Consider the following 16,261-nt stretch of genomic DNA (forward strand, 5'->3'; position numbering starts at 1 on the left):
CGATAGATGGCAATGCAGCGTCAACACCGTTTAAGCACACGAAGAAGAAAGGAATTTTAACAGACCACAGTTAAAGTGTTTACTGAATGTTAATTCATAAACTTCATTTTCAGAGTTTTATTTATTTATTTACTTACTCAACATCTAACCACATTTTACACCGCATACAATAGTTGATATAAGGGTGAAAGAAATCTTAGTATACAGATCCAAACTCCAAAACAGAGACCATGTTACCATTACGTCGTTGATAGACTGGAAATAACTGATCCTGTATTGTTGGTATCATATCAGCAACAATACTCCCTGCAAAAATCTCTGTATTTTTGTATTTCCAATTCATTTTTGACAGTAAAGATTACAAGTGTGACTTTTTTAACACCATTTGCCATTCTAATCATGTTTGTGTGTGTGTGTGTGTCTTCATATTGCATAGGCCAACCAAGAAAAAAGAAATCCAAATCTAAAATGACATTAAATGGATTGGTTTTATAGTGCTTTATGCTTTTTGTCCTTTCTCCTTTTGTGATTCATGAAAAACAACAGCAGCATACGGGTTTGGAATAACATTTTTGGATGAATTTTCATTTTTTTTTGGTGAAGTATTTCTCAAAGACACACAAAGCTAGAAACAAATAGTGAAAGTTAAAGCATGTGGTGTTCCTCAGCGCTCAGCCATGGCCTGCTCCGCCATGAGGAGTGGCTGTAAGCACTGTCGAGGCGGATCCACCGTGAGCCGGTCGCCGCCCGCCATCCTCCGCAGCTCGCTGGCGTTGTCCTGGATGGTGTGGTGATGGTACAGCTGGAGACTGAGACGCCAAGAAAGGGAAGTATGTTATGTGTATTGTTGAGTTAAAGGGATTGTTCACCCAAAAATGTTGTCATCATTTACTCACCCTCATGTTGTTCCAAACCTGTACGAGTTTCTTTCTTTATACGGGTTTTCTTCTGCTGTAACCAAACAATTTCTGGTCCTAGTATTTTTATTTTCTTTTTCCCATAGTTTGTAAGTCAACGGGTCCATCAACTGTTTGGTTGCTATATTCTTCAAAATATCTTCTTTTGTGTTCAACAGAAGAAAGAAACTCATACAGGTTTGGTACAACATGAGTAAATGATGACAGAATTTTCATTTTTGGGTGAACTATCCCTTTAAGGCAAGACAACAAAGGTGAATAGGGTAAACATTTCAACTAATAGATATATTACCATATTTTCCCTACTTGGTTAATGATAGTACATTAAGACATTTTTCTATAATGTTACATTAAAATATGCAAATGTGCCATTATTGAGTTAAATATGAACTAATCTGCAGATATTTCCAGAACAGAAATTTGAACACTGGATGAAGCCAAGTTCAACATTCTTGTTTCATTTTTTTGACATTAAAATTAAAAGTTTCTATTTTCGAAGCTTGTTTCTGCCATCAGAATAAAATATAAAAAAGGTAATTGCGAGTCTTTATCTCACAATTCTGATATTTTTCCCACAATTGCGAGTTTATATATCACAATTGGGACTTTATAACTCACATTTCCAAGTTTATATCTCACAATTTTGAGAAATAAAGTCATAATTGTGAGAGTTGCAATGACCTTTTTTATTATTTATTTATTTTATTCTGTGGCGTAAACAAGCTTTTTTCCTACCGTTTTGTTTGGAATATATATATGTATTATATACACCAAGCTAATGAAATATGAACAACCCCCTGCAAAAACCTTAAGAATAGATGGGAATAAAACTGTAAAGTTTGGTGTGTGTAAATCTGTTGAAAAGACTAATTGTGAGAAAACAGCCTTAAAAAGATGTGTACCGTAATTGAAATCTAAACACAAATAGATGAAGTGTAATGAAATAAGCACTTAAATGTATATCCACTCCACTTAAAAAAATATTCAGGCCCTTAATAGATATGACACATTTAAATTTGGTTCACTCTACTTAAACATATCTAATTAGGAGTAATACGTATTTATATTTAAAAAGTCTAACATAAAATATTTAAATAGTGTCACTCATCTATGAAATTCATTTAAGTTTGATCAACTCAATTTAGTTAGATTTAGGAAAGAGTAGTGCCTTCTGCGCATGTCTGAAAGAAGACGTTATTGGAAGCAAAAAAAGCCTCAAAATCTCAAAATTAACCAGTGCCTGAAAAACAATAGTGTCTTTCCTTCAACAAAAGCCGGTTCCTGTGAAGTGATATGAGGTGATTCAGTATAGGGTACTTACTCAGGGGTCTTGGTATTTCGTTTCAGACTGCAATAACAAGACAAAGAGAAAAGGAAAGTTGAAATGGTCATTCAAACAGCGTTAGCATCAGAAACACTGTGACTCTGTGAAGCGGACATACACTCCCTCTCTCCGACAGCACATGATGTAGGCCAGGATGAGACAGAGGATCAACGCCAGAGCAAAGGGAACGACGACGGTGACGATGTAGTCTGGGAGGAAATCTCTGTCGGGTGGAGACTCTGGAGGACTGAACTCTCCACCCCACGCAAGGACACCTGAACCCACAGTGGGGACCGGAGCGCGGGGAACAGGCTTGGACAGATCGAACTGTGGGATGAAAGGTACAAAAACGATATGTAAGGATGAAGGTGAGCTGTCCATTACACAGAACACCATGTGTCGTGTCTCACCAGGACAGTGTTGCACCAGTTGATGCAGTTGATGGGGTTTGTGCAGGTGCTGCAGTCTCCGCTGATCTTTCCTCCGGACACACACTCTCTCTGCTGCGCCGGCGTCTCAAGGCTCAGCATACACTGGGAAAAGGGCTGGTCTGATCCTAGTTTCACATACACACTGAGATAAACACAGACATGTGGCAAAATAAGGTCAATTCTGTCACTCATGCTGTTCCAAACCCATAAGGCCTTAGTTCACAAATATTATTTGATTTTGATTCGCTTTATGATGTCTTGATGAACTTTTGGGTTACCTGGACTTTCAATGGAGGCACAGAACCCCTTTTAGGTTTCAATAAAAAAAAGTCTTAATTTGTGTTTAGAAGATTCAGGTTCATCTTATGAAATAGATATCGCAAATCTCAATTGTGAATATTTGGATACATTTACTGGAAAACAAGACACAAATACTGACTGATAAGTGATTTTTAAAACATACCTGAAAAGTAAGCAAAATTCATTAATAATTAAATAATAATAATGTAATTTTTACTAATATAATAATAATAATGATATTATTATAATTATGTAATATAATAATAATAATATTATTTACAAGACAAAAATACTGACTAAAAGTTTTATTTGTAAAACAAAATACCTGAATAGTAAGCTAAATTAATTAATAATGAATTAAATATATAATAATTATTAATAAAATAATAATATTATGTGTTGTAGTAATAATAATAATCATATATACTAGACAAAAATACTGACTGAAAAAGTGATTTTAAAAAGAAAATGCCTGAATATTAAGCACAAAAAAATAAATATATTAATTAATAATAATAATATAATTAATTATACAACAACAATAATATCAAATGTTATTATTTAGTATAATATATACTCTAATAATAATTGGTCAAATTTATAATAATTTTAACAACAACAACAACATAATAATAATAATATATTATGATTATTCTATCATTATTATTATTGTCGTTAGTATTATTATCATTGTTAGTATTATTATTTAGTATAATATATACTCCAATAATAATTGGTAAATCATTTTAATAATACTAATTTCACAACAACATAATAATAATATTAATAGTAATTATTTTATTATTATTATAATTATTCTATAATAATAATTATCACTATTGTTGTTAGTATTATTATTATTTTTATTGTTAGTATTATTATTTAGTATAATATATACTCCAATAATAATTGGTAAAAAATATATATAATTTCACAACAATCACATAATAATAATTTTCCATTAAACAAAACAGTCACGTCAAAGCTTTTGAAAGAGATGTAGTTCTATAGTATCACTGCTAGTAATAATTGTAATAATAAAGATAAATATTGAGAGTATGTACATTTCACAATATTCTATGTACATTTCTGAAATGCACTTTCTGTAAAGCTGCTTTGAAACAATATGTATTGTGAAAAGCGCTATACAAATAAATTTGAATTGAATTGAATTGAGAGTAGCCTTACCCCTCAAAATACCCTGGAAGAGGAAGGGGTACGCGGCCGCCTCTGTCCAGAGCAGAGGTAATGTTCACGAAGTCCAGTCTGCTGGTTCCCCACAGGTGCTGGATGTCCCGCTGAATCTCCTCTTGAACAGCAGCCGGCAGAACCTTCTCGATCTCTCTCCGCTCGATGAAGAACTCGGCCTGGTACGGCATGTGCTTTACTGGAGGAACACCAGAACATCAGAGGAGCAGCGCAGGAGAGCGCGAGCAACAGATCCAGCAACACCACGTACCTGCAGGACCCACGTTTATCACCAGCCTCTCTCGAGATGTGTCGTAACTCCGTTTGTTGATCACAAATATCTGACAAGATAGATATTTTGATAAGACTTTTTTTTAAGCCCAATAATATTGTGTCACAAGTAATTAAACCTAATTATTAGGGGTGTTACAATATTGTGTCTCCATATATCGGAATGCAAAAATGCAACGATATGTATCGTGGATAGTGACAGTATTTATGTGTATAGTATATAAAAATCAAGTTTTCAGAGTTTTAGTGTCAGTACTACATTAAACTGCTATATAATGTATAATAATACAATGGGGGAATATTTGTGGGTCCTGATAATGCCAAATGTCTTATGCTACCAGTAAAATATATCTAGTCAGTAACAGTATGCAAGCATATTAATCTAAAATACTTTCAGCTTCAGAATCATGAATATTTTTATTCTGGTGTCTCTATTGTCCTGTGCATTGGGTTACCTAGACTAAGTCCAAGCCTCTTCATTTACACCCAAATCAAATTTAGCATTTTAATCAACAGTACATTTTTTGTTAACCTTTTATCATATATCTAGGAGTATCGCAATAATATCGTATCGTGATATGTATTCAATCGTGACGTTACACCCCTACTAATTATGTATTGGGTATTATTTTTTGAATGTCTCTGTTAAAGATGAGCGATGGTTTCTTCACCTCGATGATGTTCCGGCCCTGGTCCTGTGGCAGTGGCGTCCCGTACAGGAATCCGTTGTCGTAAGAATCCCTCTGGGTAAAGCGGAGCCACCGGGGCAGATCGGGGAATCGCTCCTTGTTGCATTTAAACACCATGGGATCATTATAAAATTGACCTGCAGATCAGGACAAGACACGTGAAATACTGAAAACAACTTGCTTTTAAACATGCTGTTAGATATTCCCTTTGTACAATCTCTCCAACATACCGAAGACTTTATGAAAAGGCTCAAATTCACTCTGGAAAAGCTCTCGGTGTAACTCATAGACAAACAGCTGTCCCGCCGGAGCCTCGGTGATGATGTCTGACCGGACCGCCAGCAGACCGGCTGCGCAGACTGAGGACAGGACATTTACACACACAACTTACTGTGATATGAGTCATTATGCACATGAGTATGTTTTTTTGTTTTTTTTTTAATCAAATTTTTATTGTTGTTTTGATATCGTTTTAACATACAAAATGACAGACAAACAATCAGCTATTACAACAACAGTAAGTAAAAATCTATATAACAGTGACATTTTGAAAAATAATAATAATACAAATAAAATATAAATAAAAATGATAATAAACAGGTGAGTTACACTGAGGAGTGAATAACATAACAAATATTTGAGACAAAATATGCTTCGAAATATACACAGGACTATACAAGTACTACAGATTATGTAAAATAAATATCCAATTCCGTAACGCTTCCCTTTACAGTACAGTACTTACAGTGTAGGCCTACTTACCTAGAAAGTACTGGCTAATATAAGTACATGGGTTAGGGGTAGGTTCAGGGTTAGTACCTAGTTATTACCCAGTTATTGTAATTACTATAATAAGTACATAGTATGTATACATGGGTAACAGGACTGTAAAAGGAAGCGTTACCCAAAATTCTTAAACATTCAAAAGTAATAACAACCCAACAGGGAACCCTAAATACAACTGTAAATATATGAAGAATAAAGAAAATAACCAAAGAGAATAAGAACGCACATGAGTATGTTTTAAAAATGTTTGAAAGAATCCGTTGTTCAAAATATTTTGACAGTGTGTAGTAGTGTATCAGAAGCATTTGCAGATTTTAATATGAAAACACTTGTTTGAAGTGTGCGTTTATAGGCATATAAAACTACTAGCATTTATGGTTAGTTTGAGTTTTTTTCACTTCTATATGTTTAGTATGTTTTGTCATGTGTCAAAGACCTCTCAGAAGGGGCTCTTTCAATGTTTAAAGAGTTCAAGAGAAAGAGAATGAACTTGCCTGTGAATGCCAAAGCCCAGTGCCCTGTGTCTGCCATCTTGTTTGGCTTCTTGATTGACAGGAGCACTCGCTGAAGAGAGCAGAAAACACACCCATCCTAAATACAGGCAGGGCTATTTATATCCTTCACGTCAAGCCGTCTCTTCCCGTTGTGTTCTGAGTGTGTGTTTGTTATAACAGCTAATGGAAATTACATTTGAAAATACAGTATTTGTACAGTAGGTTTGCATAGGTCATTGATTCTAAATTATGGTTTAGAAATCATGTTAGCAATCTGGTTTCTAAGCTTAAGATAAAGCTTGGCTATCTTTACAGATCAAAATCATGCTTATCCATCCGCGCAAGAAAATATCTGGTGATGGCCACTTTTCGTTTCTTCCCATATTAGACTATGGTAATCTGATATATATGAATGCTTCTGCCCAAAGTTTGAAGAAACTGGATGTTGTGTATCATTGTGCATTACGTTTTTTCACTGGTTGTGGTTATAGGACACATCATTGTATCCTTTATTATACAGCTAAATGGCCCTCTCTTTATGCAAGAAGGTACACTCACTGGCTATGTTTCATTTACAAAGTACTTCTTGGACTGCTCCTACCTATTTGAGTGTCCTTTTAACAAGAAATCACGGCCATTATCATGGATTACGTTCAAATGATGTATTACACTTGTTGGTCCCCGGTGTCAAAACAGAATTAGCCAAAAAAAGCCTTTATGTTTGCAGCACCTTCTGCCTGGAACCTTCTTCAGAAATCGTTAAAAATGATTACTTTTATTTCTTATAGACAGTTTGTTTCAACTCTGAAGAATATGGAGCAGGTAAACAATGGTCAGTGTAATTGTTTATAAAATTCTATTCATTATTTTTTCAGGGTCTTTGTGGTATATGTATGTGTATTTGATGTGTTTTTATTTGTTTTTATATATGTTGAAATTTGTCCTTTATGTTTTTTGCAGCATCTTGACCAGGTCTCTCTTGTAAAAAGATTTTTAATCTCAATGAGTTTTCACCTGGTTAAATAAAGGATAATAAATAATAGGGAGAAATCCCAGTCTGAGGAATCTGATGAAGATATTATCATCTCAGTTATTCCACCAGATGTCACACTCACACACGAGATCAGATAAACCTGCTGAAGAAACCAGTGACATTCTCCTGAAGAAAATTGTCTAATTAGCCAAATGTTTCTTTGTTTTGTTTTGTTTTCCAGAACTACAGTATGATTAGCGATAGAGTGATTTCTTTTCTTTTTCTTTTCTTTTTTCTTTACTTTTATTGTATTTTTTTTTCTTTATTTTTTTTTAACACAAGGGCTATTTGAGTGGGGATAGGGTGATTTTTATTTTATTTATGCTATTCTCTGGGGCTACATTCAAGGATAAAGTGATTTTTCATTTTATTATTTAAAGAAAAATATTGTTTATTTTTTTATTCTAGTCTGCTACAGTATGATCAGGGATAAAGTGATTTTTCATTTAATTTGTTTTTATTTTTATTTTAGTCTGCTACAGTATGATCAGGGATAGAGTGATTTTGCATTTTATTTTTTATTTTTATTTTTTATTATAGTCTGCTACAGTATGATCAGGGATAGAGTGATTTTGCATTTTATTTTATTTTTATTTTTTATTCTAGTCTGCTACAGTATGATCAGGGATAGAGTGATTTTTCATTTTATTTAATTATTTAATCTAGTCTGCTACAGTATGATCAGGGATAGAGTGATTTTGCATTTTATTTTATTTTTTATTCTAGTCTGCTACAGTATGATCAGGGATAGAGTGATTTTTCATTTTATTTTATTTTTATTTTTTATTCTAGTCTGCTACAGTATGATCAGGGATAGAGTGATTTTTCATTTTATTTTATTTTTATTTTTTATTCTAGTCTGCTACAGTATGATCAGGGATAGAGTGATTTTTCATTTTATTTAATTATTTATTCTAGTCTGCTACAGTATGATCAGGGATAGAGTGATTTTGCATTTTATTTTATTTTTTATTCTAGTCTGCTACAGTATGATCAGGGACAGTGTAGTTCACTGCTGCTTGTGTTTACTCTCACAGACACATGAGAGCAGCAGACATCTTTCAGTGTCTGCGTAAAAAACAGCAGATACCTTCAATAAAAAAAAATAATAAAAAAAATACACCTTAGCTATACCTGCACATAGACTTTATTAGATTAGACTTTTTACATCTTTATGCAGATGCAGGCTGTTTTAAAAGCAATGTCGTTTTATGTTCATTCCAGTACAGTCATAATGCATCAGTTACAATAATTAATAGTAAATCCACCTGATTCTAATGACATAAGTTTTTTTTTAAAAACCTAATAGTAATATAATTTATATAAAATTATAATTAAACATAAAAACATGAGCCAAAAGTAAAAATATTACTGTAACCTAAGGTAAGAAAGAAAGCTGTTATGTAAAATAATAATTAAATAAATAAATAATAGATAACTGGTTAAAGTTTTTTATTATTAATATAAAACAATAAAGACATGCAGAATAACAGAATTATATGCAAGGGAGCAAGAAAATAATAAGATTTACACTTTTATTATTAGAAGAATCCGAAATCAGATACAGGTTACTCTTTCTAAACTTACACTTGTGTAAGAAAGATAGATCTAAATAAATAAAAACATCTGCCTCTTCTCTCTCATAATGTGTAAAACCAGAACATATTGCCTAACTAACAAATTGAGAAATCAGAAAACAAATGTTTTTCCAGAGATTCTTACACTGTAAAACCTGATGAGTTAGTTCAACTCAAACCGTTTGAGGAAACCGATTGCCTTAAATCATTTAAGTTTATTAACTCAAACAATTTAAGCTTAAAAAAATATTTGATTTGTGTTCAAGTAACTCAATAACTTATTGTTAAGATAACTTGGGTAAATAAAGTTAATAATACTAATTCCATTCAGTTAATATAACTTAAATCTATGAAGTACACTGTAAACCCAAATAAGTTGGCAGAACTCAAAATACTTTTATTAGTATATACTTCGTTAGCTCTAAAAAGCTAATCTGCTAACATAATAAATGCTAACATATTAGCAATAGTATGTTATACAGAAACACTTGCTGAATGAGCACAGCAATAAAATGGATTATTTGCTCTCAAATCAAGCTGTATGCACCACTTGTCACCATGATGGTAACTATCCTAAAGCCAACATTAACAGAAATTCTTCTAAATTAGCATAACAAAACATGAATCACTACTAAATCTCACACATAACATTAATCTTACACACAAAAAAACATTATATTACACTTAATTTTAGCATTTACTCTCCCTTTCGAGTGCCATCGGCAAAGCATGCTGGGAAATAGACATCCCAGCTGTTTCAGTTAAACTTAAGTTCGTCTAAATTAAAATAAATAATTTCATAAAACTCAAAACAATGAAACAGTTCAGTTTACTTAAAATATATCAGTTCAGTGAACTTGAAAGAAAAAGAAAGTGCTAAATACTCATAAAAGTTAATTTGACTGAACTAATTTGTTTAATTTAAGTTTGTCCTACTCAAACCAATTAATTATTTTGAGCATTAGAGTTTACAGTGTAGTAGGCCTGGGTACCAACGTAAATGAGACAAATCTTTAGTTCGGACTGCGGAGACCACAGAATGAGCAATTTACATTACACAAATCATCAGAAGTAAACCTTATTTTTTTTATTGTATATAAACTATCCCAGCTGATGTGACACCATCAGCACGCAACTGTGACGGCGTGATTGTGATCACGTCACATCCGCCAGAGGGCGCTGGTGGTTTTCAAAGCCTTTGGCATCGAGACATCTACAGAAAGGACAATGTAGTTGTTAGTAATGTTTGGCAACGCACAGTGAGTCACATGGGTCATTAGAAAGAAACAACCCAACACACACACACACCAGCAGTGATTCACACACAGCTGAGCAGGAGAGAGCTAGAGGCGCACGATGGGAGCAACTTTGTATTAATAAATGATCAGATAAGTTCGAGAAGCATCAAGCGAAGCGAAGAAGTCAAAGCAGGAACAATAAGGATCTGAATCTGGATGATTCATGCTGACTTTACTCGACGAGGACGAACATAGATCGCCAGTAGTGCTGTCGCTTTCGCCTTGCTCTGGTGTGGCATTGATCTGGTCTGATCTTTACTGATCTGACGGGTTTATTCGTTTAAAAGTCGCGAGGATGGCGCTCGCGTGAACCCGTCTGGTCGCTCTCGGTAAGAGACTTTTCATTTCATTCACTTTTCATTCAGTCAATAATTCCTGTCCGACGGGGTGAAATGAAACTCGCTTTTGTTTACTAATGGTTTACTAATGCCTTTATCTAACCTCTGTGCGGTTTGTGTGAACTTTCAGTTCAGTACAGAAAAATGCCTCGAAACTGTGAAAGTTAAATGAAACCTTTAGTGCAGGTCGCTGCCTAAAATAACTTTTAAACTAACATTAAATACCGTGGTAATAGTATGATTTTTGGACGTGGTAAGTTACTATGGCAGTGCACTATTGTTTGTTGGACATCATTTTTAGTTTTAATATTGGATATATAGTAATAATCATTCAGTGTCGGTCACTGTTCCTCATCTTGTATGTCCTAATTGTTGATTATTTATTAAAACTGATTTAAACTTTTTTCTTTTTGTTCTATAAATGTCCACTTTTTGTATGCAATCATATTTACATTGTTTTACTCTTGTCCCAGACACATTTCCGTGATAATAAAATGGAAATTAATTACAAATATATTAAATATTACATCTTTAAAACTTCATAATCTAAACAAAAAGTAAACATTTTAAACCATTTTAATATTTATTCTGGCAAAATGATTCATATCTCTTTTTTCCCCTTTTAATTAAAGCTGTCTCAATTGTGGCATCGTATTCAATACAATGAACGAACAATTTTGCATCTAATAAAATGTCCTCAAAAGTATTTTTTTTTTAACGTTTATACAGCAGGCTGTTTTACACACTTTGTCAGTTCAGTAGGGTAATGGTTAAAAATGAATAAACCCACAATATGACTAACTAATAATAGCCCTTAATATAATTTAAAATTCAGATTCATAAAGAATTTAACTTTAACCATAACTTACAACATTAACCATGAGTAAGACTAATAATGTAAGAGCTGCATATGTAAACAAATAAAACAAAATAAACCCAATCATCACAAACCATTTCAGGATTTTTCGCGTGATTTAGTTTTCCTTTTTATTTCGGTTATGACTGTTTCTCAGTTGGTGCATCATATTTACCACAACAAACTATTTTTGGCCGTAAAAAGTTTCTTCAAAAGCATTTTCCATTCAAGCAGTAGTTTTGTCAAATGATGCAAAAAGAATGAAAACATGATTTAATTCTATTCAGGATACAGTGTATCGGCAGTGAAATCAGCCTTAGACACACACACACTCTGGTCTGGAAAGTGCAAACTCAGACAAGCGGCGTCTCTGCTGGACTCTGAAATCAGTGCTTAATCAAATTAGAGGGCCAGAATTATATAAAAGGAAATGAAATATATTATACATGTGGGCATTGTTTTTAAAGGTAGGGAAGGCAATTTGTTTTATAAACACTTTTTGTTATACTGCTTGAAACTCTCTTCACATCCTGATGCGTTTCTTTGTCAACACTATCAATGCGGAAATGAATCTGCAGCGGTCCAATCCAACGACTCGACGGATGAGTCAGTCTCTCTAAATCCCTCCTTTCCTCGAGTCTGCTCTGCTCTGATTGGCCAGATGACCGAGTCTATTGTGATTGGTCTACCGCGTACAGTGCGTGTTTCGGAAGGTAATGCCATTACCATAAGTGAACTTCAGCTGCGTCAGGAGGCTTCCTCAGTCCTACAAACCAATGTGTATATTTCTAATTTATTGCAGTGCACATGCATACGGGAACTTAACAGCGCATGCGTCCGCCCAGCACTTTATCTTTACTCAAAGTAGTGAGAACGACAGACAATCTGCATTAACACATTTTAGGTAATAATGGCCCACAGCTGATTAGCAGAAGTATTTCAAGTATAAGACAGACAGTAATAAGGTGAGTTAGCTGGCTAGCCGGAAACTTACACAATATAAAACACAAAACAAAGTATTTTTAACACCCATGGTTATACCATGGTCTGGGTGAATACTCGATTCTGATTGGCTGCAGGGTGTCCATTAAAAAGTGATAGAGGACACCTAGTAAAGGAGTTCTGGTGAAACTGACTGTTTACCGTTCGAAATTAATAAATAAATGCACTGGCTACATCAGCTGTGAGTAACCATAGCAACAGGCAGTCAAAGTATCCGAGTAACCATAGCAACAGGCAGTCAAAGTATCCGTTTACAATTTATCGTATCAAAACTAACATCTAGTTAGCCGTTATGAGCGGACTATAAATATCTCCGGTTGCTAAATAAACCGTCAGGCGTAACCAGGGAAACCAAGTTATTGTTTGTAAAAACTTTAGATTCTGATTGTAAAACTAATTAAAATATAAACTAATGTTTTAAAAATGTGTTATTTGGCAAGTGACCATGGTATAAGCGGGTTAATGCCCTTCGAGGTGTTCATTGTCTAGGTATTAACAGAGACTATTTGGACTTTGGTATTAATGGACTTCGGTGGAGGCAACCGTCCGCCACGCAAGCCTCGCCGTCGTCCAGTAATACCTGACAATGGACACCTCGTCGGGCATTAAAGGATTAGTTCACTTTTTAAAAAACTTTTGCTGATAATTTACTCACCCCCATGTCATCCAAGATGTCCATGTCTTTCTTTCTTCAGTCGAAAAGAAATTAATGTTTTTGATGAAAACATTCCAGGATTTTTCTCCATATAATGGACTTCAATTGTAGCCAAACGGTTCAAGGTCTAAATGACCGTTTCAGTGCAGCTTCAAAGGGCTTTAAACGATACCAGACGATGAATAAGGGTCTTATCTAGAGAAACGATCGGTCATTTCAAAAATAAATAAAAAAGTTAAAGTTTTATAGGCACAAATGCTCACCTTGCGAACTCTCCTGTTCGAACTCGTTCATCAAAATGAACGAATCTTTTTTCGAGTCATGGACTCGTTCATCAAAATGAACGAATCTTTTTTCGAGTCATGGACTCGTTCATCAAAATGAACGAATCTTTTTTCGAGTCATTGACTCGTTCATTTTGATGAACGAGTTCGAACAGGAGAGTTCGCAAGGCGAGCATTTGTGCCTATAAAACTTTAACTTTTTTATTTATTTTTGAAATGACCGATCGTTTCTCTAGATAAGACCCTTATTCATCGTCTGGTATCGTTTAAATCCCGTTGAAGCTGCACTGAAACGGTCATTTAGACCTTGAACCGTTTGGTGCCCAGCAAAGTGCATTATATGGAGAAAAATCCTGGAATGTTTTCATCAAAAACATTAATTTCTTTTCGACTGAAGAAAGAAAGACATGGACATCTTGGATGACATGGGGGTGAGTAAATTATCAGCAAAAGTTTTTTTTAAAGTGAACTAATCCTTTAACCCTTATGTAGAAAATATTTACATCAATAATTATTCATACTTACAGGTTGTGATTCTGAGGAACAAGCTGGTCCAAATACTGTGTACTGTGTACCCATCTTTGAAGAGGAAGCGTTTTGTGAATCCCGTGTTGACCTCTGAGATTTGAGAAGCAGTCGTCAGTAAAATGACGTTTGAGGGCGGGTCAAGTTGTTCGCAGGCGTGGGTGGGCATTATGCAAATGTATCTTCTAGTGACGTAGAACCGTCACGCAGTGGGATTCGAATTAAAAAATGACTCGTATAGGCGATTCAGAATCGATTCTTTCTTTTGGGAGACAATGTTTACTAGGGGTGTAACAATATATCGTGCCACAATATATCACAATACAAAAATGCAACAATACGTATCGTGGATAGTGACAATATGTATGGTGGATCATTCCCCCAAAATAAAAATTACTGTGTGAGAAAAAAATTACATTTTTTCAGAGTTTTAGTGTCAGTACTACATTAAACTACTATACATAATGTTGATTATAATGTATAATAATGCAATGGGGGAATATTTGTTGGTCCTCCTGATAATGCCAAATGTCTTAAGTTACCAGTAAAAAGTGTCCTACATTATTTTAAATATATCTAGTCAGTGACAGAGTGCAAGCATATTCGTCTAAAATAATTCTGTATTTTCAGCTTCAGAATCATGAAAATTTTTATTCTGGTGTCACCATTGTCCTTGGGTTACAAGCACAGAGTCCAAACCTATTAATTTAAACCCACAATGTAATATCAAAGTTAGCATTTTAATCAACAGTAAATTTTTTGTTAACCTTTTATCATATGTCTTGGAGTATCGCAATAATATCGTATCTTGAGTTCAGTATCGTGATATGTATCGAATCGTGACATGAGGGTATCGTTACACACCTAATGTTTACATTCACAAACAGCTATATTACACACTGCATTAAACCATAATAGGAACAACTTTAAGCATTGTTTCTGTTGGCATTGAGGAAGCAGTTGTCACATTTAGGATAGTTTTCAACGGGTCTTGACTGAGTATGAATATGATTTCATGCCAACACTGCAGCCTTCAGCTTCCACATCTGTGACTGCTTGAGGTATCAGTTCAACTCTGAAAATAGAAGACAGGAAATGGCTTGCATTGATGGCTTAGGCTGTTATTAGGGTTGACAGATGCTTGCCAGTGCCAAAATGAAACTCAATGCATATGCTTTCATTGGATTGCACAATGTGCTTTGGGGGGAATAAAAGAAAAGAAACCTTGTTTGAACATTTAAAGAGCCTGCAAGATTTGGAGATTTTGATAATAGGGCTGGGGCAAAAAATCAACACAGCAACAGTTTTATAATGACACAGTAACAACACAATATTTTGTGTGGAAATATTGTATCGAAACACGGATGGCAGGTATCAATCTGAATTTTGGCTCGGGATTGCGAATATTGACGAAATTAATGTAAGCTCTGCGCATTTAATATTAAATAATAACAATTTGAAATTTCTTTCAGACTGTAAATCAGCACTACTGCATCTCTCTCTTTCTCTCTCATTCTCTTTGTGTTATTGTTTAGACTGTTTCACAACTAAAATAAGCCAGTAGTGCCATCTAGCATGCAAGTTGTACACTTTTAATGGCAAATTTATGCATCTTCCTAAAACATTAAAATGATTCTGCACATAATTAACTACATTTAATATCGTGGCTTAAAAATCATGATAATTTCATATCGTGGCTTAGGAATCGTGATGATATTGTATTGTATTTTAGGAATCGTGATAATATCGGATTACGGCTTAGGAAATTCTGATAATATTGTGGTTTAGGAATCGTGATAATATCATATTTTAGGAATCGTGATAATATTGTGTCGTGACTTAGGAATCGTGATAATATCGTATTGTGGCTTAGGAATCGTGATAATATCGTATTGTATCTTAGGAATCGTGATAATATCGTATTGTGGCTTAGGAATCGTGATAATATCGTATTGTATCTTAGGAATCGTGATAATATCGTATTGTGGCTTAGGAATCGTGATAAAACCTTATTGTATCTTAGGAATCATGATAAAATCGTATTGTATTTTAGGAATCGTGATAATATCGTATTGTGGCTTAGGAATCGTGATAATATCGTATTGTATCTTAGGAATCGTGATAATATCGTATTGTATCTTAGGAATCGTGATCAAATTGTATTGTATCTTAGGAATCGTGATAATATCGTATTGTATCTTAGGAATCATGATAAAATCGTATTGTATTTTAGGAATCGTGATAATATCGTATCGTGGCCTATGAATCGTGAT

General features: G+C 34.1%; 3 protein-coding genes across 4 annotated transcripts in view; 2 read left to right on the forward strand and 1 right to left on the reverse strand.

The window, feature by feature from the left end:
• Window positions 1-484: 484 nt before the first annotated feature.
• Window positions 485-6,457, reverse strand: sgca (sarcoglycan, alpha). Its single transcript, XM_056245794.1, has 9 exons — window positions 6,421-6,457; window positions 5,371-5,499; window positions 5,123-5,277; window positions 4,432-4,501; window positions 4,161-4,359; window positions 2,652-2,814; window positions 2,360-2,568; window positions 2,239-2,265; window positions 485-809 (listed from the first exon to the last, which is right to left on the reverse strand). The coding sequence occupies exons 1-9, from the start codon at window positions 6,455-6,457 to the stop codon at window positions 665-667; spliced, it is 1,134 nt and encodes a 377-aa protein (XP_056101769.1). The 3' UTR covers window positions 485-664.
• Window positions 6,458-7,011: 554 nt separating this feature from the next.
• The window catches only part of dcxr (dicarbonyl/L-xylulose reductase), a 40,618-nt gene continuing 31,368 nt past the window's right edge, over window positions 7,012-16,261 (forward strand). Inside the window, exon 1 of the mRNA XM_056246072.1 lies at window positions 7,012-7,015. The gene's annotated coding sequence lies outside the window, so the exon portion shown is untranslated. The remainder of the gene's footprint in view (window positions 7,016-16,261) is intronic.
• Window positions 10,360-16,261, forward strand: part of rfng (RFNG O-fucosylpeptide 3-beta-N-acetylglucosaminyltransferase) — a 29,713-nt gene continuing 23,811 nt past the window's right edge. The window contains exon 1 of one of the 2 annotated variants that reach the window (XM_056246070.1): window positions 10,360-10,657. The gene's annotated coding sequence lies outside the window, so the exon portion shown is untranslated. The remainder of the gene's footprint in view (window positions 10,658-16,261) is intronic. The other variant, XM_056246071.1, reaches the window with a different exon arrangement.

The sequence above is a fragment of the Rhinichthys klamathensis genome, unplaced genomic scaffold, assembly GCF_029890125.1.
Source record: "Rhinichthys klamathensis goyatoka isolate OS25496 unplaced genomic scaffold, OSU_Roscu_1.1 h1tg000035l_1, whole genome shotgun sequence".
Classification (NCBI taxonomy): domain Eukaryota; kingdom Metazoa; phylum Chordata; class Actinopteri; order Cypriniformes; family Leuciscidae; genus Rhinichthys; species Rhinichthys klamathensis.